Source organism: Esox lucius, chromosome 2 (assembly GCF_011004845.1).
Source record: "Esox lucius isolate fEsoLuc1 chromosome 2, fEsoLuc1.pri, whole genome shotgun sequence".
NCBI classification, from domain to species: Eukaryota; Metazoa; Chordata; class Actinopteri; order Esociformes; family Esocidae; genus Esox; species Esox lucius.
The window spans coordinates 39,748,488-39,775,583 of NC_047570.1; the positions used below are offsets into that span (position 1 = coordinate 39,748,488).

The 27,096-nt window shown below is 42.1% G+C and overlaps 1 protein-coding gene across 4 annotated transcripts in view; it reads right to left on the bottom strand.

Moving 5' to 3' along the window:
• The window catches only part of pparg (peroxisome proliferator-activated receptor gamma), a 51,862-nt gene that overhangs the window by 10,958 nt on the left and 13,808 nt on the right, over positions 1 to 27,096 (bottom strand). For 2 of the 4 annotated variants that reach the window (XM_034297489.1, XM_034297490.1), the window contains exons 2-4: positions 9,758 to 10,438; positions 9,508 to 9,674; positions 6,970 to 7,108 (exon numbers count right to left, since the gene is read on the bottom strand). In XM_034297489.1, the coding sequence (XP_034153380.1) occupies positions 6,970 to 7,108; positions 9,508 to 9,674; positions 9,758 to 10,438 (987 nt within the window). Of the gene's footprint in view, positions 1 to 6,969; positions 7,109 to 9,507; positions 9,675 to 9,757; positions 10,439 to 18,598; positions 18,618 to 23,334; positions 23,613 to 27,096 lie in introns of those variants that run through there. The other 2 variants (XM_034297494.1, XM_034297501.1) reach the window with 2 other exon arrangements.

The following is a 27,096-nucleotide window of genomic DNA, read 5'->3' on the forward strand; positions in this document are numbered from 1 at the left end:
ATTGATGTCTAAATTACAGCAGCAGCACAAGAACTTGCATTACCCGTCATCACCAGATTGTTACATTTACACAGACGTTATTCCTCTGATAGCACCAGAACTCACATTACAGAAAACTAATTTGTAAATCTGGTAAACGATTGGTAAGACATTGAAAAAGAAAATAGAAATAGAATAAAAACAAAATAAACATACCTGGTAGATTCCGTAGTAGATTCCACCAGAAAGCTATAAAAGCTATAAGACTAACATTGTGGTGACGTTTAAGCACTCAGTCATAGGCACAAGAGAAGAAAAGTGTTTTTAACCTGGATTTAAAAATTGATAAGTTTGGGGCACGTCTAAGATCTTCTGGTAGTTTATTTTAGTTTTGTACAGCATAAGTGCTAAACGCAGCATCTCCAAGTTTAGTTTGGACTCTGGATCTAAGAGCCCTGCTTGGTTTATAATCTTCAAACATATCAGAAATGCATTCAGGGCCTAAACCATTCAGTGATTTATAGACTATAAGCACCACTTTAAAATGTATGCTGTAACTGACTTGAAGCCAGTGCAAAGATTTAAGAACCGGAGTGATGTGCTCTGTTCTCTTGGTCCTGGTTAACATTCTAGCAGCAGCATTCTGAATGAGCTGCAGTTGTTCTACAGTCTTTTTGGTTTGTAGAGTTAAGAGACCATTACAGTAGTCAACCCTACTATAGATGAAAGCATGGAAGAGCTTCTCTTGGTCTTTTGGGACACCAAGCCCTTGATTTAGGCTGTATTTTAAGATGATAGAAGGCTGTTTTGATATGATATGTTTTGATATGACTGGTGATCTGAGTCTATCAGAACACCAAGATTACGCACTTGGAAACACAATAATCTCTGTTTTATCTTGGTTTAATTGTAGACAATTTTGGTTCAGTGACAAAGTGAGTCTATTGAGCTGTAGTCATACAGAGAGCAATATACAGCTCTATAAAAAATGTAAAGACCACTGAAAAATGATCAGTTACTCTGGTTTTACTATTCATAGGTATGTGTTTGAGTAAAATGAACAACATTACTCTAAAATTACAGATAAAAATATTGTCATTTAGTGTGTTTGTAGAAAATAACAACTGGTCAAAATAACCAAAAAAATATGCATTGTTTTCGGACCTCAAATAAGGCAAAGAAAACAAATTCATATTAATTTTTCATCAACAACTTGGGAAGAGTTCAGAAATCCCTGAATAACCCTGATTGTTTATTAAAGCTTTCATGCTCTCCAACAGTCTGTCACATTGCTGTTGGGTGACTTTATGCCACTCCTGGCACAATAATTCAAGTAGCTCGGCTTTGTTTGATGGCTTGTGACCATCCATCTTCCTTTTGATCAAATTCCAGAGGTTTTCAATGGGGTTCAGGTCTGGAGATTGGGCTGGCCATGACAGGATCTTGATCAGGTGGTCCTCCAGCCACACCTTGATTGAACTGGCTGTGAGGCATGGAGCATTGTCCTGCTGGAAAAAACTATTCTCAGAGTTAGGGAACATTGTCAGAGCAGTAGGAAGCAAGTGGGTGTGAGACACTGTGGCTTGTAGGCCTCTGCAGGTTTCCATCTAACCATTAGACGACCAGGAGTTTGACTTGTCAGAGAAGATGACCTTACTCCATTCCTCTACGGTCCAATCCTTATGGTCTTTTGCAAACTTCAGCCTGGCTCTTCTTTGCTTCTCATTGATCAAGGGCTTTTTTCTAGCTTTGCACGACTTCAGCCCTGCCCCTAGGAGCCTGTTTCGACCATCCTCGCCGTGCACTTCACCCCAGCTTCTGTTTTCCATTCTTTTTGTAGTTCACTTGATGTTGTCCTATGGTTGTTGAATGACATTCAAATGAGTCGACAGTCATCTTGGTCAGTGGACAGTCGTTTTCGCCCTCGGCCAGTCTGTAGCTTTGTTGTCCCCAATGTCTGTTGCTTGACTTTGTTCTTATGAACCACCGTCTTTGATATTTTCAGGATGGAAGAAACCTGACGCTCACTGTATCCCTTTTGCCAGTAAAGCCAGAATTGAAACCTTCTATTCCTCACAATTTTTTTTTTTGAGGTACTACTTTTTTTGGTATTACTGTTTTTGCCTTCCAGCTGGTCCTATTACAAGAGGATAGTGATGACCACAGCAGTGGTTTTTATATTTTTTATTTCTTAATTTTTTCCAGAGCTGTATATTTCAGTATCATCTGCATAGCTATGGTAGTTAGTGTTGTTGTTCTGAAGAATTTGTCCCAGAGGTAGTATACAGAATTCCACATGTCATAGCCAGATTCATCAGATTCATGATTGCCAATGGTGACAAAGTAATTCCGGCCATGTAAATAAGACCTGAACCAAGTAAAGACTGTCTCATTGGACACATTAAAAGTGGAAAAAGTTCTGACAATATTTTCTTTGTCTCATTCTTTTACATCACAAAAACCTGACATGGGGTGTGTAGACTTTTATATACACTGTATATGATTCTTTTTGTGTTATTTCATAGTTTTGATGTCTTCACTATTATTCTACAGTGTGGACAATTTTCAAAATAAAGAAATACGTTTGAATGAGAGGTTGTGTCCAAACCATTGACGGTATTCTATATGTGTATATCTATACTTACATAATCAGTAGGGCTGTTGTATGATAGTGACATGAAGAGTAATAAATAATCAGGTCTTTCAGCTATCACACCTTTTGTAAATGTCACTCCTACGTCTGGGCATCCAGCCAGACACCATGACACAGCAGACTGCAGCCAGCCAGCCCCACTAGTGTTTGTGTGTTTGTGCGTATGTGTGTTTGTGCGTATGTGTGTTTGTGTGTGCACTTATGTGTTTAAACTGCGTATGCCTCTGTGAATCATTGATAAAAACACTTAAAACTCCCCTGGCAAATTGGTAGACACCTACATTTGTAGATGTTTGCAGACTACATTACAACTACATAAAGTTGCATGCCGATGTTTGTTTGATTGGATGGTCAAGTAGTTGGAATTATAAAACATAAAAAACAATACTTGTACACAGCTGACTTGTTTTACAACACAATAATTTAATTGCATGATTACATGGATATCCACTGAGAAGGGTCTTATTTTATTTGTGGTAGTATTTTTTTATGATTGAACAAACACATTTTATATGATATTTCTGTCAATATCCATCTTTTGTGGTTATTTTTTAATACACTGATCAGCCAAACATTATGACCACTGACAGATAAAGTGAATAACAATGATAACCTCAGTAACTGGTAAATCATTGATAAGTGCCACGCCAAGATAGACTGTTGATCTGTCATCATGTAAATCAATCAGAGTCATTGAATAGGATCTCTGATAGCAGGACAGCAGCTGAATTTAGGATTGTACTGTATGTGCTTACTTCATTCAGGAGAGAGGCAGTCTTAAAAATAGCATGGATCAAAAAGGTAGGCTGAGCGAGGGAGAGAGAGACCACAAACCATAAGGATAAGGATTAGTAAAACTGAGGATGAATAACACAGATTTTGAGTTTGCCATGTTGGGCGTATTTTTTGAAATACCAGAATATTCTAGCTTGCCTTGCCGCCCACGTCAGGATTTTTCATGTGGTGATCGGGGGGCCAGTTAGGAAACTGCAGTAAAATTAGAATGTAACGGAGCAACATCTAAGTTATTTTAAACGTTCTTTTGTGACATTTAGATTTTCAGATGCAGTGCTTCAGATTTTTTGTTTAGTAAATTATTTTATAATATCAATTTTTTTGTTTTGAATTTTACTCAGCCATGTTGTTTTTTAAAGCACAATGGCTAAAGGAGGTGAAGAAATTGATTTACCGGCAAAGCCTTTTTTGAGAAGGACCTTTCTAGAAAAGCTGGAAATTGTGAGGAAGTGTTGACCAACCTCACAGCTAGCAGCCCTGGCCCAGTCAGGGAAAGCATTTGTGCAGCACTTTCAATCAAGCAACAATGAAAAATACACCTGGCATACAGTGTTGAAGGAACATTGTTGTTGTGAGTTTGTTCTTGTTTCTGTGGTAATGACACTGATTTGAGCTATGAAGCAACATTTTGTCATACTGCGTAATAGTGATACATCCTTGATGTTTCTGTCACCATGCATTCATGGTTCTCTTTGACCTCTCTATTGGTACCTATTAACACTAGAACCGCCATATGTCTACACCAATTGGCGTTTTGTGTTTGTAATTAAAATAAAACTGCCATTTGTAAAAAGTTACACCTCATCCTTCCATGAATTTTCCTAAATAGGCGTATATTACATTGTTCAGTTGTCAGAATTCTAAACTGATGAGCAGAAAACTATTTAAAGACTGTTTACCAGTTTTTTTACCCTGTTTTCCGACTTCCACCAACAGCCCACGTCATTTAGTATTGGTACCCAAATGGTACCCAGGCGCTAATCACCCCTCACTGAATGCATGACGTCAATGGATGAATGTGCGAAACTCCCAGATGAATGAAAACTGATTTAGGCTATTATTGAAATATAATACAAATGATATAGGCTACTTATAACACAGGTTACTGTTTTTCAATAGGAGATTATTGTGTCGGCTAATTCTTTAAATGTAAATCGAAAATGTAAATCTACATTATTTTAGGAAGGAAAGAGAAACTAAATCATGCACACATCCTATCGTCTCTTTTAAAATTTTGTCTGCTTATTTTACTGAAGATTAATATTGTACAAATGTATTAGGCTAAATCCTGTCCCAGTTCACACCCCACCTGACTGTCCCAGTCCTGTCCCAGTCCCCATCCCACCTGACTGTCCCAGTCCTGTCCCAGTCCCCATCCCACCTGACTGTCCCAGTCCTGTCCCAGTCCACACCCCACCTGACTGTCCCAGTCCACACCCCACCTGACTGTCCCAGTCCACACCCCACCTGACTGTCCCAGTCCTGTCCCAGTCCCCATCCCACCTGACTGTCCCAGTCCTGTCCCAGTCCCCATCCCACCTGACTGTCCCAGTCCTGTCCCAGTCCACACCCCACCTGACTGTCCCAGTCCACACCCCACCTGACTGTCCCAGTCCACACCCCACCTGACTGTCCCAGTCCTGTCCCAGTCCCCATCCCACCTGACTGTCCCAGTCCTGTCCCAGTCCTGTCCTAGTCCACACCCCATCTGATGAGGAGTGGTAACAGTGTGGTTAAAGAGGGGGAACGGTGTGGTTGAAGTGGGGTAACAGTGTGCCTGAGGAGAGGTAACAGAGTGGTTCATGAGGGGTAATAGTGTGGTTGAGGAGGAGTAACAGTGTGGTTGAGGAGGAGTAACAGTGTGCCTGATGAGAGGTAACAGAGTGGTTCATGAGGGGTAATAGTGTGGATGAGGAGGAGTAACAGTGTGGTTGAGGAGGAGTAACAGAGTGGTTCATGAGGGGTAATAGTGTGGATGAGGAGGAGTAACAGTGTGGTTGAGGAGGAGTAACAGTGTGGTTCATGAGGGGTAATAGTGTGGATGAGGAGGAGTAACAGTGTGGTTGAGGAGGAGTAACAGTGTGGTTCATGAGGGGTAATAGTGTGGTTGAGGAGGAGTAACAGTGTGGTTGAGGAGGAATAACAGTGTGGTTCATGAGGGGTAATAGTGTGGATGAGGAGGAGTAACAGTGTGGTTGAGGAGGAGTAACAGTGTGGTTCATGAGGGGTAACAGTGTGGTTGAGGAGGAGTAACAGTGTGGTTCATGAGGGGTAATAGTGTGGTTGAGGAGGAGTAACAGTGTGGTTCATGAGGGGTAATAGTCTGGTTGAGGAGGAGTAACAGTGTGGTTCATGATGGGTAATAGTGTGGTTGAGTAGGAGTAACAGTGTGGTTGAGGAGGAGTAACAGTGTGGTTCATGAGGGGTAACAGTGTGGTTGAGGAGGAGTAACAGTGTGGTTCACAAGGGGTAACAGTGTGGTTGAGGAGGAGTAACAGTGTGGCTCATGATGGGTAATAGTGTGGTTGAGTAGGAGTAACAGTGTGGTTGAGGAGGAGTAACAGTGTGGTTCATGAGGGGTAACAGTGTGGTTGAGGAGGAGTAACAGTGTGGTTCACAAGGGGTAACAGTGTGGTTGAGTAGGAGTAACAGTGTTGGAATGATTTATGAAAAAGTCTTAATATATACAATTAATAAATAAATAATAATCCAAATAGGTCAAAAATGCATTTGGTTCCCCGGTTCCCTTAGGAGCCATATGTTTTAAGTCATGTAATGTGCTGTATGGGTGCTTGTGCTGAAAAGTGAGCAAAACCACTTCCAACCTTGAGTTTCATTGCTAACTAAGGTATGATAGTGATTCTAACTATAGATTATGCACATATGAACATCATATTACTCATCCAGCTTACAGTGGCAGGTTCCAAAAATAGGTTGTAATTGGCAAATGTCCCATCATTTAGCCTGTACTATACGGACAAGTACAATTGTGGTTGAGGATGAGTACCACAGTAAAACTTAGGATGATTAACCCTGAGGATAAGGATTAATAAAACTGAGGATGAATAACAAAGAGGATAAGCATTAGTAAAACTGAGGACAAGTATTAGTAAAACTGAGAATGAATAACACTGAGGATAAGCATTAGTAAAACTGAGGACAAGGATTAGTAAAACTGAGGATGAATATTACAGAGGATAAGAGATCGTAAAACTGAGGACAAGGATTAGTAAAACTGAGGATGAATAACACAGAGGATAAGCATTGTGAGACATGAGAAGGATAATGTAGTGGCCAGTGTTTAGTAGCATTTCTTACCATTGTGAAACATGAGAAGGATAATGTAGTGGCCAGTGTTTAGTAGCATTTCTTACCGTTGTGAAACATGAGAAGGATAATGTAGTGGCCAGTGTTTAGTAGCATTTCTTACCGTTGTGAGACATGAGAAGGATAATGTAGTGGCCAGTGTTTAGTAGCATTTCTTACCGTTGTGAGACATGAGAAGGATAATGTAGTGGCCAGTGTTTAGTAGCATTTCTTACCGTTGTGAGACATGCCCACCATCAGACATTTCTGGAAGCGACAGTATTGACACTTGTTACGGCTCTTCTTGTGGATGCGACATTGCAGGTCACAGTGATCATAAACCAGCTTCAATCGGATAGTACGCCGGAAGAAACCCTGCAGACACAAGACATCAGTGAATAGAAGGAGAAATATTAGAAGAATCACTACATGTAAATGCCAAAAATGTAATAACTTTTAACCACTTTTCTGGTGTTTTTTCTCCTGATCTATTCATGCTTTATTGAAAGTCAGACTGTAGGGAGACCTACCGCTTGCCCTCACAGGCTGATTACTATAGACTAACATCTACCACCTGCCCTCACAGGCTGACTATTATAGACTGAAAGACCTATCACCTGCCCTCACAGGCTGACTATTATAGACTCTTAGATCTACCACATGCCCTCACAGGCTGACTATTATAGACTAAGACCTACCACCAGAATCACAAGCTGACTACTATAGACTAAGACTTACCACCACAATCACAGGCTGACTATTATAGACTCTTAGATCTACCACATGCCCTCACAGGCTGACTATTATAGACTCTTAGATCTACCACATGCCCTCACAGGCTGACTACTATAGACCTAGACCTACCACTTCCCTCATAGGCTGACTACTATAAACTCAGACCTACCACTGCACTCACAGGCTGACCACTGTAGACTAAGATCTACTACCTGCACTCACAGGCTGACTACTGGAGACACCAAGGGTTTGACCTTGGCCAGAGTGCTTCTTTTTAAATGTGTCTTGTCACAAGACTAGTAATGACATCTATAAACTATCAGCCAATTTCTATAAATAGACAAGTAATGACTTTAGCACTGACCGGTATAACCTATCCTATCAGCCAATTTCTATAGACAGCAAATATATGCATTCGATCAGAGCTCTAAATCCATTGATCAACTTTACCTCCATATACCAGGCTGTAATTATTATTAGAATATCAGTAATACATTATTAGTAGTAATAATAACTACAAAAGTTATAGCACTACTACTAATGTTAATAATAATGGAGTGTATTTATATAAACTTTTAAAGATCCCAACATAGTAAGAGGAAGCTGAGGAGAGAATGAGGCTCCACCTGAATAAATAATGTTTTGTGTTTTAAAACAATAAACATTTTAACCCCGTTGGCTGACCCCAACAGCCCTTGGCTTCAGTCCTGTTTCTCGCACTAATTCACCACAAGACAACAAAACAATGACTACTGACACACTGCTAACATTCTGCCTCTGTATGCACACACACACACACACACACACACACACACACACACGCGTAGCTAACCACATTCACTTACTGGCACAGTATATTGAGAAAATGAAAGGAAATATGCCTCACACCTCTGGTGATTATTTTTATTTTGCGAGTCTGTCTGTATGTCTGCATGTATGTCTGTCTGTATGTCTGTCTTTCTATCTATTTTTCATTCTCTACCATCACTGCAGGCTCATTTGCAGACACATTCTCTACTATCTTGTGTGTGTCTGTGTGTGTGTGTGTGTGTGAGGGGGATGGACAAACTCTGGGCTTGTGGTTAAGGTGACAGACACATGTGATCTGTGATAAATGTTTAACTTGCTGGCAACATTTGACCTCCCTGGTCTTGTCTACATCTTGACACTTTAACCTGTACTGTGAGGATCTACTGACTTTAACCTGTGCTGTGAGGATATATTGATCTACTGACTTTAACCTGTACTGTGAGGATCTAGTGATCTACTGACTTTAACCTGTACTGTGAGGATCTAGTGATCTAATGACTTTAACCTGTACTGTGAGGATCTACTGATCTACTGACTTTAACCTGTACTGTGAGCAGGCTTGGTATTTTGTAATAATAGGGGCAAGGCCATTTGGCTTCGGTGACTCAAAACTGTTTAGGGCACAAAGGCCACATGCCAGAGCACAAAGCCATTGAGTGAAATAAGAGGATTTGTAGCTTACAAATAAACAACTTGACTTGCTGATAAGAAAAAAAAACATGCATGGCATAAAAACATACATTATTCACTTTTTTAATAACATATTTTGATTAATAACTTATTATAACTGATATTTTTTTTCCACATAAAATGTTTAATTGTCATGTTTTAATCCTTTCCTACCTCAACATTTTTATAGATTCTGGAATCTGTTTCATTTCAGAAGTTTTAGTTGGGAGTGTTCACAAGACAACAACCAGGCAACAGTATAGACAGTTAAGTAACGTTAAGGCTAGCTAGCCAGAGGCATAACTTTACCTCAATTACCCAAAAGTGAAGGTTCTACTGTAATATAACTAACCTGTATAGTGTGGTTAAAGTGACTATAAACACTGTCTGGTGTGGTTGTTGTGACTTTAACCTTGTCTAGTTTGGTTCTAATGGCTTTTACCCTCTGTGGTGTGGTTTTTGTGACTTTTACTCAGTTTTCAGTGTGATTCTAATGACTTCAATGTCCTCAATATACTGTAGTGAGGAATATGATTAAATGTCAACACACACATACACACCTTACAACCCTCACAGGCATGGACTCCATAGTGAAAACCAGAAGCTTTATCTCCACAGACACGACACTCAATGTTGAGTATGGAGGCTGTGGTGTCATCCTGAAGCTTACTGTACAGAAGATTGTCTGGATGCTGAGGAGGAGATTCTGGTTCCAGCTTTATACAACCTGAAGGACAGACAACACATAGATGACATATGTTTGTCATATTTTCAAATGTTATCAAATATATGAGCACACACTGGGCATACCTTGTCCAGGCTGAGGCTGCCGGGTAGGGTTGTATATAAACTCCATGTGCGTGAGGTGGTGGTCCATTGGAGGGCTAGAGCAGGCCTGGTAACCCCGGCCCGGGCTGGAGCTTAGGTGGCTGGGACTGAGCTCATAACGCAGGGGCTGGGTGGGGCTAGGGCTGGGTTGGTGGTGCTGGGCAAGGGAGGAGCTGGGTTGGTGGTGATGGGGAAGGGAGGAGCTGGGTTGGTGGTGATGGGGAAGGGAGGTGCTGGGTTGGTGGTGATGGGCAAGGGAGGAACTGGGTTGGTGGTGCTGGGTAAGGGAAGAGCTGGGTTGGTGGTGCTGGGTAAGGGAAGAGCTGGGTTGGTGGTGCTGGGGAAGGGAGGTGCTGGGTTGGTGGTGATGGGGAAGGGAGGAGCTGGGTTGGTGGTGCTGGGGAAGGGAGGAGCTGGGTTGGTGGTGCTGAGGAAGGGAAGAGCTGGGTTGGTGGTCCTGGGGAAGGGAGGAGCTGGGTTGGTGATGTTGTGGCTTGATGTGGACATGCTCGTAGTCCAGAGTGGTGTAGTCGAGGGTGGTGTAGTCCAGGGTGGTGTATGGTTTCATGTCCAGAGAGTGAGAATTGTCATCCAACCCCTCCAAATATTCATGAGTCAGACTGAAGCCCATCGGCCATGCCAGGATCTGAGTATCCACCATGTCTGTTTAGGAGAGAGATGAGGAGAGAGACGAGGAGAGACAAGGAGAGAAATTAGGAGAGACAAGGAGAGAGAGACGAGTAGAGAGATGAGGAGAGACAAGGACAGAGACGAGGAGAGAGACGAGTAGAGAGATGAGGAGAGACGAGGAAAGAGACAAGGAGAGAGACGAGTAGAGGGATGAGGAGAGACAAGGAGAGAAATAAGGAGAGACAAGGAGAGAGACGAGTAGAGAGATGAGGAGAGACAAGGATAGAAATTAGGCGATACAAGGAGAGAGACGAGGAGAGAGATGAGTAGAGAGATAAGGAGAGACAAGGAGAGAAATTAGGAGAGACAAGGAGAAAGATGAGGAGAGAGACACGAGTAGAGAGATGAGGAGAGAAAAGGAAAGAAATTAGGAGAGACAAGGAGAGAGACGAGTAGAGAGATGAGGAGAGACCAGGAGATGAATTAGGAGAGACAAGGACAGAAATTAGGAGAGACAAGGAGAGAGACGAGGAGAGAGAAAGAGAAACAGCGAAATTTGAGAAAAAGAAGTAGAAGGGAGATTCAGGATTAGTATCCAAATGTATTTGTTGTATGTGTGTGTGTGTGTGTGTGTGAATGTGTGTGTGTGTGTATGTGTGTGTGCGCGTGTGTGAATGGGTGTGTGCGTGTGTGAGTGAATGTGTGTGTATGTGTGTGTGAGTGAATGTGTGTGTGAATCCAGAGCTCGAGAAAACTGTGTTATCTAGGAAACAGAATGATTGTGACACTGGTACAATACTTCCTATGTTTCCCTTAGGATGGAGACCTTGAGGCCAATGATTCACGCAGCTGTAAATAGAACTGTAATGCACCATCGGCATTCTGGCCATCAACACTAGTTGACATACTTCTATTAGGGTAGATCACTGTTTTGAGATTAGGGCCTCACCATCTAGTTTAGTATATTATACTGTGTTGATAGTAGAGACATTGTTACTAGTTAAGTATACATAACTGTGTTCACTGGCAAAATGATCGGGGGTGCAGGAGGTGGTGGGTGGGGGCCCCGTGGTGGGTGGGGGCCTCGTGATGGGTGGGGGCCCCGTGGTGGGTGGGGGCCTTGTGATGGGTGGGGGCCCTGTGGTGAGTGGGAGGCCATGGTGGGGGCCCCATGGTTGGTGGGGACCTTGTGGGGGGTGGGGGCCCCGTGTTGAGTGGCCAGATTTCAGAAAATTATTTTTAATTTCTGTTACCTACGACAGGATCGGATTCACATGCATATATACACTCACCAAAAGGATTATTAGGAACACCTGTTAAATTTCTCATTAATGCAATTATCTAATCAACCAATCACATGGCAGTTGCTTCAATGCATTTAGAGCTGTGGTTCTGGTCAAGACAATCTCCTGAACTCCAAACTGAATGTCAGAATGGGAAAGAAAGGTGATTTAAGCAATTTTGAGCGTGGCATGGTTGTTGGTGCCAGACGGGCCGGTCTGAGTATTTCACAATCTGCTCAGTTACTGGGATTTTCACGCACAAAGAATGGTGTGAAAAGGGAAAAACATCCAGTATGCGGCAGTCCTGTGGGCGAAAATGCCTTGTTGATGCTAGAGGTCAGAGGGGAATGGGCCGACTGATTCAAGCTGATAGAAGAGCAACTTTGACTGAAATAACCACTCGTTACAACCAAGGTATGCAGCAAAGCATTTGTGAAGCCACAACACGCACAACCTTGAGGCAGATGGGCTACAACAGCAGAAGACCCCACCGGGTACCACTCATCTCCACTACAAATAGGAAAAAGAGGCTACAATTTGCACAAGCTCACCAAAATTGGACAGTTGAAGACTGGAAGAATGTTGCCTGGCCTGTGTCTCGATTTCTGTTGAGATTCAGATGGTAGAGTCAGAATTTGGTGTAAACAGAATGAGAACATGGATCCATCATGCCTTGTTACCACAGTGCAGGCTGGTGGTGGTGGTGTAATGGTGTGGGGGATGTTTTCTTGGCATACTTTAGGCCCCTTAGTGCCAATTGGGCATCGTCTAAATGCCACGGCCTACCTGAGCATTGTTTCTGACCATGTCCATCCCTTTATGACCACCATGTACCCATCCTCTGTTGGCTACTTCCAGCAGGATAATGCACCATGTCACAAAGCTTGAATCATTTGAAATTGGTTTCTTGAACATGACAATGAGTTCACTGTACTGAAATGGCCCCCACAGTCACCAGATCTCAACCCAATAGAGCATCTTTGGGGTGTGGTGGAATGGGAGCTTCATGCCCTGGATGTGCATCCCACAAATCTACATCAACTGCAAGATGCTATCCTATCAATATGGGCCAACATTTCTAAAGAATGCTTTCAGCACCTTGTTGAATCAATGCCACGTAGAATTAAGGCAGTTCTGAAGGCGAAAGTGGGTCAAACACAGTATTAGTATGGTGTTCCTAATAATCCTTTAGGTGAGTGTATATATCACTCTGTAAGGGGGGGTTATGGGGGGGGCTCTGTGAGGACATTTTGCACTTGGGTCCGCCATCACCACGCAACGCCAGTGACTATGTTGATAATTGGGACCCACCTAACTGATAATATCTTTTCAGATTGCTAAGTGACATCTTATGCTGCATTTCCACTGGTGCTTTATCCCGGTACCAGGGCTACCAGGGCGTTTGAACTCCTGTGACTGGCTCCTTCTCCTACAGTCGTGACACTGCAACTGTAAGCCAGTGTATTAATTACTTAGTAAGTATTTTGTCAAAACAATGTACCTTTAATGGAATGATTTGGGTGAATTTTGAGGTAGTTTTGTGTTGTTATAGGTTCTGTAGGCTACGTCTCAGCTCTCCGTTTTTCTATTGAGTCAAGGGTCAGACTGGCATGTTTAACTGGTTAAGGAAATTTGACATTAGCCCAACGTGCTGCTAGACTGGCATGTTTATGAACTCTGGTCTAAAATCTTCACCATGCAATTCTTAAAAATAGTCAATTTCACTAGCCAGCTGGATAAATGTTAAGCCAGTAAAAAGAAACTACTAGCCATGAAGTAAAGTTAGCAACCTAGCTTATTTCCATCCTTGATCACTATATATTAATAGGACAGCATTATAAATCAGCAACTGCCAAACTAAAATGGGTTGAAAGAACTGTCAATGAGTACCAGAATAAATCCATGGACAAAACATCCTCCTTTAAATTACTTATTGTTTCCCTCTAACTGAATGGATGGAATGTGGACAACAGAAGGTAACAGGAAGTTACCGTAGTCCCCTCCAGCTTACGGTGGCTGGCACATTGTTTCAAACAGGGTGAAGAGGAGAGAAGCTCAATTATCTATAGAAATGTTCTGTTCTAGAGGTAGTGGGCAGGTGACTATTAATAGATTAACAGGTTTCCGTCCAGCAATACACTGGCCATCTATTCTATTCTATTTTGTGAAGTAAACAGGGTTTTGATGCGGATGGACTTTTGCTCTGATTGGCAAAGCATTTACATAGTGGAATCAGAGGTTGTGTGAGAGTGGGGCAGAGATACAGAGACAGAGTGAGAGAGAGAGACAAAGGCGAGACAGAATGTATATTTTACTAAACTCACAAGCTGTGTGGGACCCATCAAAGGAGCCTTCGGCATTTGAAAACAAAACATGTTTTCTTTTTAGTCTTAAATATCCCTGGCAATTTAATCAACATCCCTTTACCATCCTTATGCATTTCAATCACTACAAACCTTAGGCTTATATCATTCAGAGCAACATTTTATTAACCTCATTTTACACATTGTTATGTTTTTTAGGTGTGTTCATAAACAAGTGTAGTATAAAGTAAAAATAAATGTTTTCATCACATAATTGTCCTAAAATAAAGAATGACATTTGTTGACAATAATATGACAATGTAAACACAACTGAATTATTTTGGTTAGTGGATATCATAGAACCTCTTTAAAAAAAAACAGGGATGGTAATGTCTTCAATGCAAGTGCCCCCTAGAAAAATAAGATACTGCATTGACTGTCTCTGACTCAAAAGAGAATGAGAATGGCTACCCTATAGGCCTGTGAGAGAACATTGGAACTCTGAAGGGCAAGAAAGCCTACTGATGGAAAACTGGAGGCCTAGTGAAAGAGTACTGGAGACCTTGTGATAGAACACTGGAGGCCTACTGATGGAACACTGGAGGCCTAGTAAGGGAACACTGGAGGACTACCGATGGAACACTGGATGCCTAGTGATTGAACACTGGAAGCCTAGTAAGGGAACACTGGAGGCCTACCGATGGAACACTGGATGCCTAGTGTAGGAACACTGTAGGCCTACTGATGGAACACTGGAGGCCTACTGATGAAACACTGGAGGCACAGTGATGGAACACTGGAGGCCTAGTAAGGGAACACTGGAGGCCTACCGATGGAACACTGGATGCCTAGTGTAGGAACACTGTAGGCCTACTGATGGAACACTGGAGGCCTACTGATGAAACACTGGAGGCACAGTGATGGAACACTGGAGGCATAGTGATAGAAAATTGGAACACTGATGGCCTAGAGAAGGAACAGGCCTAGTGATGGTACACTGGAACACTGGAAGCATAGTGACAGAACACTGTAGGCCTAGTGATGGAACACTGAAAGCCTAGTGATGGAACACATAAGGCCTAATGATGGAACACTGGAGACCTAGTAATGGAACATTGAAGGCCTGGTGACAGAACACTGGAGGCCTAGTGATGGAACACTGAAAGCCTAGTGATGGAACACTGGAGGCCTAGTGATGGAACACTGGAGGATTAATGATGGAACACTGAAGGCCTAGTGACGGAACACTGGAGGATTAATGATGGAACACTGAAGGCCTAGTGATGGAAAACTGGAGGACTAATGATGGAACAATGGAGGACTAATGATGGAACACTGGAACATTGAAGGCCTAGTGATGGAACAAAGAGTGTGGAAGTATTCTGTACAGTACAGTAGCTACAGTATCGAACAGCAGGTGTTGAGGGTTAACAGAATGTTTAGTCTGTGGGGTTGACGATCGGACAGTGGTGTTGAGGGGTGCTGTACAGTACCGTAGCAACAGGATCGGACAGTGGTGTTGAGGGCTTCTGTACAGTACCGTAGCTACAGGATCGGACAGTGGTGTTGAGGGGTGCTGTACAGTACTGTAGCTACAGGATCGGACAGTGGTGTTGAGGGGTGCTGTACAGTACAGTAGATACAGGATCGGACAGTGGGTGTTGAGGGCTGCTGTACTGTACCGTAGCTACAGGATCGGACAGTGGTGTTGAGGGGTGCTGTACAGTACCGTAGCTACAGGATCGGACAGTGGTGTTGAGGGGTGCTGTACAGTACAGTAGATACAGGATCGGACAGTGGGTGTTAAGGGCTGCTGTACTGTACCGTAGCTACAGGATCTGACAGTGGGTGTTGAGGGCTGCTGTACAGTACAGTAGATACAGGATCGGACAGTGGGTGTTGAGGGCTGCTGTACAGTACAGTAGATACAGGATCGGACAGTGGGTGTTGAGGGCTGCTGTACAGTACGGTAGATACAGGATCGGACAGTGGGTGTTGAGGGCTGCTGTACAGTACAGTAGCTACAGGATCGGACAGTGGGTGTTGAGGGCTGCTGTACAGTACAGTAGATACAGGATCGGACAGTGGGTGTTAAGGGCTGCTGTACAGTACAGTAGCTACAGGATCGGATAGTGGATAGTTTTCACCATTGTATGGTGGATCAGGATACAAACATTCATACCAATATATAATTTGGAAACAAATTTAGAGTTGGAAGCATTGGAGCCATGTATTCCCCATCTGCTATCTGTCTGAAAGTAGGAGTGAGTGTCGACAGACTAAGTCTACTGCCAAAGGCTTTCTTCGGGGAAGGTGTTGTAACAGCAATGTGATGTTTGAAATTCATATTTCTCCACAAGAGAACAAACCCCACCCAGCCAGAACACTGACACGGTCAAAACCACAGACTAAATCTTCTAATGACCATCAACAACACAAATAAAACCCTTCTGTTAAGCCTCACCACCACAGACCAAACATTTTAGTTAACCCTCAACACCACAAACTAAAACTTCTATAATGTCTCAAAATCACATTAAATCTGTTAAACCTCAACACCACAAACTAAATATTCTATAATGCCTCAACATCACTTAATAAATCTGTTAATCCTCAACACCACAGACTAAATATACTAACCCTCAACACCACAGACTAAATATACAAACCCTCAAAACCACAGACTAAATATACTAACCCTCAACACCACAGACTAAATATACTAACCCTCAACACCACAGACTAAATATACTAACCCTCAACACCACATACCTAATATACTAACCCTCAAAACCACAGACTACACCTCAACACCACAGAGTAAATCTATTAACGCTCAACACCACAGACTAAATATACTAACCCCCAACAGCACAGACCTAATATACTAACCCTCAAAACCACAGACTAAACCTCAACACCACAGAGTAAATCTATTAACGCTCAACACCACAGAGTAAATCTATTTAGGTTCAACACCACAGATTAAATCTATTAACTCTCAACACCAGACTAAATCAATAAACCCTCAACACCAGAGTAAATATATTACCCCTCAATAACACAGACTAAATCTATTAACCCTCAACACCACAGATTAAACTGTGGTTTTGAAACTCTTCAAAGATCAAAGTTGTGGAATTGTAGAAGTTGGCTGAAACTTGCGGTCACCAAGTCTCCTCAACTTCTGTTAGACGTCTCCTCCATCCCAACAATATCACCAGACGAAAGACTCTACTCTCATCAAGAAGAGACATACAGTGGATATAAAAAGTCTACACACCCCTGTTAAAATGCCAGGTTCTTGTGATGTAAAAGAATGAGACAAAGATAAATCATGTCGGAACTTTTTCCACTTAATGTGACCTATAATTCAATTGAAAAACAAACTGAAATTTTTGAGGGGGAAAAATGAACAATAAAAACCTTACAATAACCTGGCTGCATAAGTGTGCACACCCTCTTATAACTGGGGATGTGGCTGTGTTCAGAATTAACCAATCACATTCAAACCCATGTTAAATAGAAGTCATTACACACCTGCCATCAAAGTGACTGATTCATCAATAATAAAGTTCAGCTTTTCCTGACATTTTCTTAGTTGCATCTCAGAACAAAACCCATGGTCCACAGAGAGCTTCCAAAGCATCAGAGAGCTCTCATTGTTGAAAGATATCAGTCAGAAGAAGGGTACAAAATAATTTCCAAAGCATTAGATACAGTGGGGCAAAAAAGTATTTAGCCAGCCACCAATTGTGCAAGGCCTGTAATTTTCATCATAGGTACACTTCAACTATGAGAGACAAAATGAGGGGGAAAAAATCCAGAAAATCACATTGTAGGATTTTTTATGAATTCATTGGTTAATTCCTCAGTAAAATAAGTATTTGGTCACCTACAAACAAGCAGGATTTCTGGCTCTCACAGACCTGTAACTTCTTCTTTATCAGGCTCCTCTGTCCTCCACTTGTTTCCTGTATTAATGGCACCTGTTTGAACTTGTTATCAGTATAAAAGACACCTGTCCACAACCTCAAACAGTCACACTCCAAACTCCACTATGGCCAAGACCAAAGAGCTATCAAAGGACACCAGAAACAAAATTGTAGACCTGCACCAGGCTGGGAAGACTGAATCTGCAATAGGTAAGCAGCTTGGGGTGAAGAAATCAACTGTGGGAGCAATTATAAGAAAATGGAAGACATACAAGACCACTGATAATCTCCCTCAATCCGGGTCTCCACGCAAAATCTCCCCCCGTGGGGTCAAAATTATCACAAGAACGGTGAGCAAAAATCCCAGAACCACACGGGGGGACCTAGTGAATGACCTGCAGAGAGCTGGGACCAAAGTAACAAAGGCTACCATCAGTAACACACTACGCTGCCAGGGACTCAAATCCTGCAGTGCCAGACGTGTCCCCCTGCTTAAGCCAGTACATGTCCAGGCCCGTCTGAGGTTTGCTAGAGAGCATTTGGATGATCCGGAAGAGGATTGGGAGAATGTCATATGGTCAGATGAAACCAAAATATAACTTTTTGGTAAAAACTCAACTTGTTGTGTTTGGAGGAGAAAGAATGCTGAGTTGCATCCAAAGAACACCATACCTACTGTGAAGCATTGGGGTGGAAACATCATGCTTTGGGGCTGTTTTTCTGCAAAGGGACCAGGACGACTGATCTGTGAAAAGGAAAGAATGAATGGGGCCATGTATCATGAGATATTGAGTGAAAACCTCCTTCCATCAGCAAGGGCATTGAAGATGAAACATGGCTGGGTCTTTCAGCATGACAATGATCCCAAACACACCTCCCATCTTTTTAAGTGGGAGAACTTGCACAATTGGTGGCTGACTAAATACCTTTTTACCTCACTGTATACCATGGAACACAGTGAATACAGTCATCATCAAGTGGAGAAAATATGGCGCAACAGACACATTACCAAGAACTGGACGTCCCTCAAAGATTAATGAAAAGACAAGAATAAAACTGGTCGAGGAGGCTTCAAAGATGCCTACAGCAAGGTTAAAGTAATTGCAGGGGTTTCTGGCAAGTACTGGCTGTGTGCTAAATGTGACCTATTCTTCATATGAATGGGCTATGGGGTAGGGTGGCAAGACGGAAGTCTTTTCTTACAAATAAAAACATCCAAGCCCAGGTGAAGTTTCCAAAAACAAACATCAAGTCCCCCAAAAGTATGTGGGAAAATGTGTTATGGTCTGATGAAACCAAGGTTGAACTTTCCAAAAGGTATGTTTGGCGCAAAAACAACACTGCATATCACCTAAAGAACACCATACCCACAGTGACGCATGGTGGTGGCAGCATCATGCTTTGGGGCTGGTTTTTTTCAGCTGAAACCGAGGCCTTAGTCAGGGGGGAGGGAATTATGAACAGTTCCAAATACCAGGCAATTTTGGCACAAAACCTTCAGGTGTCCGTTAGAAAGCTGAAGATGAAGAGGAAGTTCACCTTTCAGCATGACAATGACCCAAAACACACATCCAAATCCACAAAAGCATGACTTCACCAGAAGAAGATTAACATTTTGGAATGTCCCAGCCCGAGCCCAGAGCTGAATCCAATTGAACAACTGTGGGGTGATCTGAAGAGGGCTTTGCACAGGAGATGTCCTCGCAATCTGACAGATTTGGAGAGGTTTTGCAAAGTAGAGTGGGCAAATATTGCCATGTCAAGATGTGCCATGCTAATAGACTCCTACCCAGTGCTGTAATAAAATCAAAAGGTGCTTCAACAAAGTCTTAGTTTAAGGATGTGCACACTTATGCAACCAGGTTATTGTGAGTTTTTTTCCCCCTCAAAGATTTCAGTTTGTTGTTCAATTGAATTGTTCACGTTATAGGTCACATTAAAGGTGGAAAAATTTCTGACATGATTTATCTTTGTCTCATTCTTTTGCATCAAAAGAACCTGGCATTTTAACAGGGGTGTGTAGACATTTTACATCCACTTTGTGGTCTTACTGTCAAATGGGATGATGGTGAAGTGGATGTTCTTGGAATACCCATACCAAAAAAGTTACAGATCTCGCCTCTAGAAAATCTGATAGGAAAATTGAAGAGCAGTTCAATTATTAAATATTAGGGCTTTAAATCAATCTCTGAAAGCCTTTATGGTTTTCAGGCTAATAAGAGAGGCCCACCCAATCTTTAAAAGGGGCCTCTTCATCCTGGTGCCTATTAAACATGTTATTTTAAATGGATAGATGATGGAACATATCTACCTCTTTATATTAATCCATACAGAGTAGGTTATAATTCTCCAGATGACCCAGATCAGATATAGCAGCAATAACATGGCTAAATGTTAATATATTAATAAAAGATAAACACATTTTGATAGTAATATAAGAAATCATGTTTGTTTTAGACATAACTAGTACAGATGGTTAAATGCTTTCTTACTACTAGTTGACGAACATGGAGTCATGTTTGGTTCAAAAGTACAATTAGATCATGGCAGCCCTGCCATAATAATGGAAGCAGAAATTAAAACAGGTCTACCACCTATTAAAAACATGCATGGCTAAAAATGACCAGTACAAACTGCATCTTTTCCATTTAAAGAAAAAGGTTTGACTGTTACACCTTCTGGAATTCAGGATACTTGGAAACGTTTTAGAGAGACATGATTTATGTTTCCCTACAAAGCACAAAAATGCACAGAATATGGCCTGTAAATGTGTGCATTTTCCCACAAACCACGTGTCCCTGAATGACTTTGTCTTTTAAGCTAAAAAGCACAAATACACAGGAAATCCTCAAACCCATTATTTTTGGAGCGTTTTTGTGTGAGTTCTATGTAAGACCATGTTGATAATTGCTATTTGATGACACCTTATTTAGACCTGACACACCAGGTGGGTGCATGATGAGGTAGAGCAGAAAACCTACAGGCTCCAGACCTTGAATATTTGGCCATGAATAACTGATCCACAACATTTGTAGAGTACATAATTCCCTAAAACAGGAAGTAGCACAGGTACTGATCCAAGCAGCTGCTATCTCATGTCATGACTGCAACTCACAACATATTATTATTGGTTTGTGATTTTGAAGGTGCTATCCCCTCTGAATTAAGAATTTTTCAGAGGCAGAGGAAACATTGCTACTTGTTATCTCATATAAACCATCAAATCAGGACAGATTTATGGTTCCATTAATGTACAAGTAAATCTAGATAACAGTGCTATAGGAGTAAATGTTATCCTCAACACCACAGCCTGAATATTCTATTAACCCTCAAAACCTCAACCTAACCACACACTAATCCTTTCAGAGTTAGCCAACAACACCACAGCCTGAACTTTCTGGCATTAACTCATCATCATAATATCATAGTATTCTACAGTTACCATTGAACATTCTATATTGTGAAATAAAAACAGTTTGAAGGTGATTCCTGCTCGGCCTACTATTTTCTTTCAGCTCTGTCTGCTCGGACCAGATTTGGTGTCAATAACAGAGAAAGTAGCGCAATGCTAGAGGTAGTCCATTCAGTTTATCACACTTGTGGTAGCCATGGCAACACCAGAAGAACCAGCCTGACAACATTCAACAACAACTCCATGCTTATCTCCACAGATTCACAACTTAAACAGAAGCCTTGCTCCCAAATTCCCTGTTCTTCACTGATATACAGTGGGGAGAACAAGTATTTGATACACTGCCGATTTTGCAGGTTTTTCCACTTACAAAGCATGTAGAAGTCTGACATTTTTATCATAGATACTCTTCAACTGTGAGTGACGGAATCTAAAACAAAAATCCAGAAAGTCACATTGTATGATCTTTAAGTAATTAATTTGCATTTAATTGCATGACATAAGTATTTGATACATCAGAAAAGCAGAACTTAATATTTGGTAAAGAAACCTTTGTTTGCAATTATAGAGATCATATGTTTCCTGTAGTTCTTGACCAGGATTTTGGCCCACTCCTCCATACAGACCTTCTCCAGATCCTTCATGTTTCGGGGCTGTCGCTGGGCAATACAGACTTTCAGCTCCCTCCAAAGATTTTCTATTGGGTTCAGGTCTGGAGACTGGCTAGGCCACTCCAGGACCTTGAGATGCTTCTTACAGAGCCACTCCTTAGTTGCCCTGGCTGTGTGTTTCGGGTCGTTGTCATGCTGGAAGACCCAGCCAACACCCATCTTCAATTCTCTTACTGAGGGAAGGAGGTTGTTGGCCAAGATCTCGCGATACATGGCTCCATCCATCCTCCCCTCAATACGGTGCAGTCGTCCTGTCCCCTTTGCAGAAAAGCATCCCCTACGAATGATGTTTCCACCTCCATGCTTCACGGTTGGGATGGTGTTCTTGGGGTTGTACTCATCCTTCTTCTTCCTCCATACACGGCGAGTGGAGTTTAGAACAAAAAGCTCTATTTTTGTCTCATCAGACCACATGACCTTCTCCCATTCCTCCTCTGTATCATCCAGATGGTCATTGGCAAACTTCAGTTCTGGGCTGATCCCTCACCTTCCTTACGATCATTGATGCCCCATGAGGTGAGATCTTGCATGGAGCCCCAGACCGAGGGAGATTGAGCGTCATCTTGAACTTCTTCCATTTTCTAATAATTGCGCCAACAGTTGTTGCCTGCTCACCAAGCTGCTTGCCTATTATCCTGTAGCCCATCCCAGCCTTGTGCAGGTCTACAATTTTATCCCTGATGTCCTTACACAGCTCTTACACAGAGGTTGGAGTCTGTTTGATTGGGTGTGTGGACAGGTGTCTTTTATACAGGTAACTAGCTCAAACAGTTGCAGTTAATACAGGTAATGAGTGGAGAACCGGAGGGCTTTTTAAAGAAAAACTAACAGGTCTGTGAGAGACGGAATTCTTACTGGTTGGTAGGTGATCAAATACTTATGTCATGCAATAAAATGCAAATTAATTATTTAAAAATCATACTATGTGATTTTCTGGATTTTTTTATTCTGTCACTCACAGTTGAAGAACCTATGATAAAAATGACAGACCTCTAGATGCTTTTTAAGTAGGAAAACCTGCAAAATCGGCAGTGTATCAAATACTTGTTCTCCCCACTGTATGTGACAGATGGCTGGCTAAAACAATCCGTCAAAAACATCAACATTTTGACATTCAGAATGTTACAACATTAAATCATGTTTTTTCCTTCACAAGGAGACCTCTCAGACCAGAGATTTATTTGTTGATGTTTATTATCAAAAAGATTTTAAAAGGGTTAGGTAGATTCCAGAGTAACAGAGCAGACAACCTATTCACATCTGTATGTCAGGAACAATATCAAGAGGGCCTCTCTATGGAGTCTTTCTGAGTGCAACCTACTCACCCTGTGGTTGGTACACAGCTCAGTCATCATCCCAGCCAGACAGGGGCAGACAAGGGTCAGACGCTGCCAGACTGGGGTCAGACGGTGGCAGACAGGTAAGCGGGGGCAGACAGGGGCAGACACCAAAGTATCAAACAAAAGGAGCTGCTGATCACAACCTCAGCTGGTAGGCATCATTATGACTCAAACCAGAATAAGAATCACTTTGGATCATCAATGTTTTACTTACTGGAAAGGAGAACACTGTTTTAGAAGTGATGAGTGTTTAAATGTCAAGAATGACACTACAAGGGGTCAGGCACATATAGGCGCTTAGTTTGCGCTCAGATGCTAGAGCAATTAGCAGTTCAGATCAGAGATTGTCACGTTCACACTTGGTACTTCTCAGCAGGGAACACTGAGTACACAGTAGGGATGAACTGGTTTGGATGACCAGTGTGTGGTTTAGCATGGCTCAAATAACCCTGGTCAGGATTGCTCAAATAAACATAAAACCTTTAGGTTAAGAGGTTGACTCATTTCATTAGGAGAAACTGTTGAAATTAATGATTCAAAAGAACTAGTGGAGCCAATTTGACAGCAGAACAAGGAACAGACAGACAGACACATCAGGGTCATGTGGTGGTGTTGTCTGATGTTGGTAGTGTGTGTGTGTGTGTGTGTGTGTGTGTGTGTGTGTGTGTGTGTGTGTGTGTGTGTGTGTGTGTGTTTGCGCATGTGTGTAACAGCAGCCTTATGACTTCCTGTTGCTTCACTCTGACGCTACTTCTCTAGTCCCACTTCTCTCAGCTGAAATGGAACATGCTGAGCTCACGGCTTCTAATAATATACAAGGCTTGGCTTGGAATTAGACTGTTTCACTATCTGTACAAACATAGAGTTGAGATTATCTGGTGGAATACTAACTAATTCTACATTTATATTTCAAGGGTGTTTTTGTATCACATTGAGAAGACCATGGAAATCACTGCTCTTCTAAGATACAGACTTTCACTGATTCCGGGACAGTTCTGCTTTTCCTTATGCATGCAGAGGTCAGCAGTCTGATTCATGAATTTGTCTGTCTCATGTGTCTTTCTGTTGTAATCTGTTGTGTCTTTCTGTTGTAATTTTGTACAATCACAAATAAACATGTCTAGTACATATGGCCTGAATAAATAAAATGCACTAATTTATTAAAATATGACAGTGCATTTTCATTACTAATGTTCGGTAATCACATTAGACCTCCCCTTCCCAAAGGTTTGGACTGATGACTATTGTTTAATCACACTGGTCTTGTCCTTGCTAAAGGCTGAGGTCAAACTAATAACTTAGCTTCCTCAAGCAACTCTCTTTAAGCATGCAGGCATGTGTGTCCAACATTACCTAACAGGAAACACCTGTACCTATTCAGGACACAGTTTTTAGTTTAAGCCAACACAATGAGCCTCGACTTTATTAGAATAATGTACAACTAGGCTTGGGTATCGAGTATTGATTGGAACCGGGACTAGCTTTGCAATTTTCCCGGTATCGCTGAAAAGTTTAAATTTCGATTCCTAGTTTCGATTCACAGTCCGCCCACCGGAAGAAGAAACCGCTGAACACGAAAGTGTGGTTTCGCTTTTCTCAACAGAACTTCGTAACCTCTGACTGTTTCATCTTAACGTCGTTGGTTCCAACGTGAATAACAATCTCTCCTCACTCTCTATACTTGCCAGTTTTAGACTTCGCTAGCCCCAGCCCCAGATTTGTGGCTACGTCGGTGGCTCTGCCCCCCGGTAAACAGTGTACGATCGCCGGCTGATTCTTTAGTCTAATACTGCGGGTAATGGAATCGCCGATGACTAAAGTTTTTAGTTTTTCTAGGCCACCGGTAGAACATGCCTGCCGATCATTCCCCTCCGAACAATAATTCTCCTCCGTGTTGTAGCTACAATAATTACAACGATAAGGCATTTTAATGATACTTAGCGTCGGGTGTTCAGGGGTGAGCAGTTCTGTTAATTATGTCCATAAAGAGTCCCGGTGGAGTAAAGTTGGGTAAGAGGTCAACAGATAAAAACTATGGTGTTGGTAAACTCTTAAAGTATCATTCAAATCTCGCTTTCTCCTATTTATGCGTTCAAGCTTCTTCTACACCCAGCGAACGTGTTTTCTCCACAGCAGGAGATACTATCTGTCCAGAACGCTCACGCATCCTGCCTGAGAAGGCAGATATGATCATTTTCCTAAACAAGAACTGTTTCTGATTTTATACTGTACCTGCTGCTAATCTGGACAGGGTTTTACAAGTTGTTTCTTATTGTTTATTTGCTATTCTGCACCAGGTTAGTGCACACTCATGTGTATAGGTGTTTTCATGAGGTTTTCAAAAATAAAGCTCACTTGAGGAAAGTGTACCCCTGTGAAAATATATTCATAATATATAATATTTATATTCAAGTTCATAGATTTTATATTTATATTGTAGTTGAAAACAGCCCTGTGAGAAATTCATAGTAAAGTTCATAAAAAGTAAAAAGTTCATAGAATTAAAATGTATGGAGACGGTCAGACTATTTCCTTCAGAAAGACCGTTGGTTAGCTAGCTCATTTAAAATATCTTAAACTTTTTTGACCCTGCCTCTTAAAAGAATCGGAATCGAAACAAGGAATCATAATCGTTCAAATTCAAACGATACCCAACCCTATGTACAACATGTAGAAGGTTCCATAACCCTAGAATGTACAACTCCGGAAAAAATTAAGAGACCACTACACCTTTTTCTTTCCTTTCCACAAAAGTTGAAAAGGAAAATTTGAAGTGAGGAAAGGAAAGAAAAGGGTGCAGCGGTCTCAATTTTTTCCAGAGCTGTATAATGGATGTAGCGTTTGTACATAAACAGAATTATCTCAGGAGATAACTAGGTGGATTGTATGTTTTCTTTGCACAGACAGTTTGATGTTTTTCCCCAGTTGGGATGTGAGTCTTGTTAATGAGGTGTTTCTCAAGAGAGGTCTTGTCTGTTGGATGGCAAAAGGACTCAAATAAGACCATCTGGGGACAGACAGGAACATAATTAACAAACTAGAACAAATACAACATCCTCTTAGCCCCAAAGCTCTTAGCCCCTCAGCCCCCTATCCTCTTAGCCCCCTGATGGTCTTAGCCTCTCAGCCCCCTATCCTCTTAGCCCACTGATGGTCTTAGCCTCTCAGCCCCCTATCCTCTTAGCCCCCTGATGGTCTTAGCCCCTCAGCCCCCTATCCTCTTAGCCCCCTGATGGTCTTAGCCCCTCAGCCCCCTATCCTCTTAGCCCCCTGATGGTCTTGGCCCCTCAGCCCCCTATCCTCTTAGCCTCCTGATGGTCTTAGCCCCTCAGCCCCCATCTTGGAGCCTCCCAGCATGCCCTCAGCCCTAGATAACCATTGTACAGCTCCCTGGGAATAAAAGTTTGCACAATATCTAAGGATTTGAACTTTTCCCCAATTTCTTGTAATGGTTGATTGCTCCCATGGGCTTTATGCAGAGCAGGAAGAAGCTACAGCCTACACACACAGTCAAGGTCTCCTCTACGTGAGGAGGGATCTACTCTACAGGGGGAGGGGTCTACTCAACAGTGAGGGTCTACCCTATGTGGGGAGGGGTCTACTCTACAATGAGGGTCTACTCTATGTGGGGAGGGGTCTACTCTACAGAGGGAGGGGTCTTTCTTGATGCTAAATGGATAGAACGTTGTACACTAATACTACCTAATACTATATAACACTACACCCAAGCGCAACACCTGAAACAAT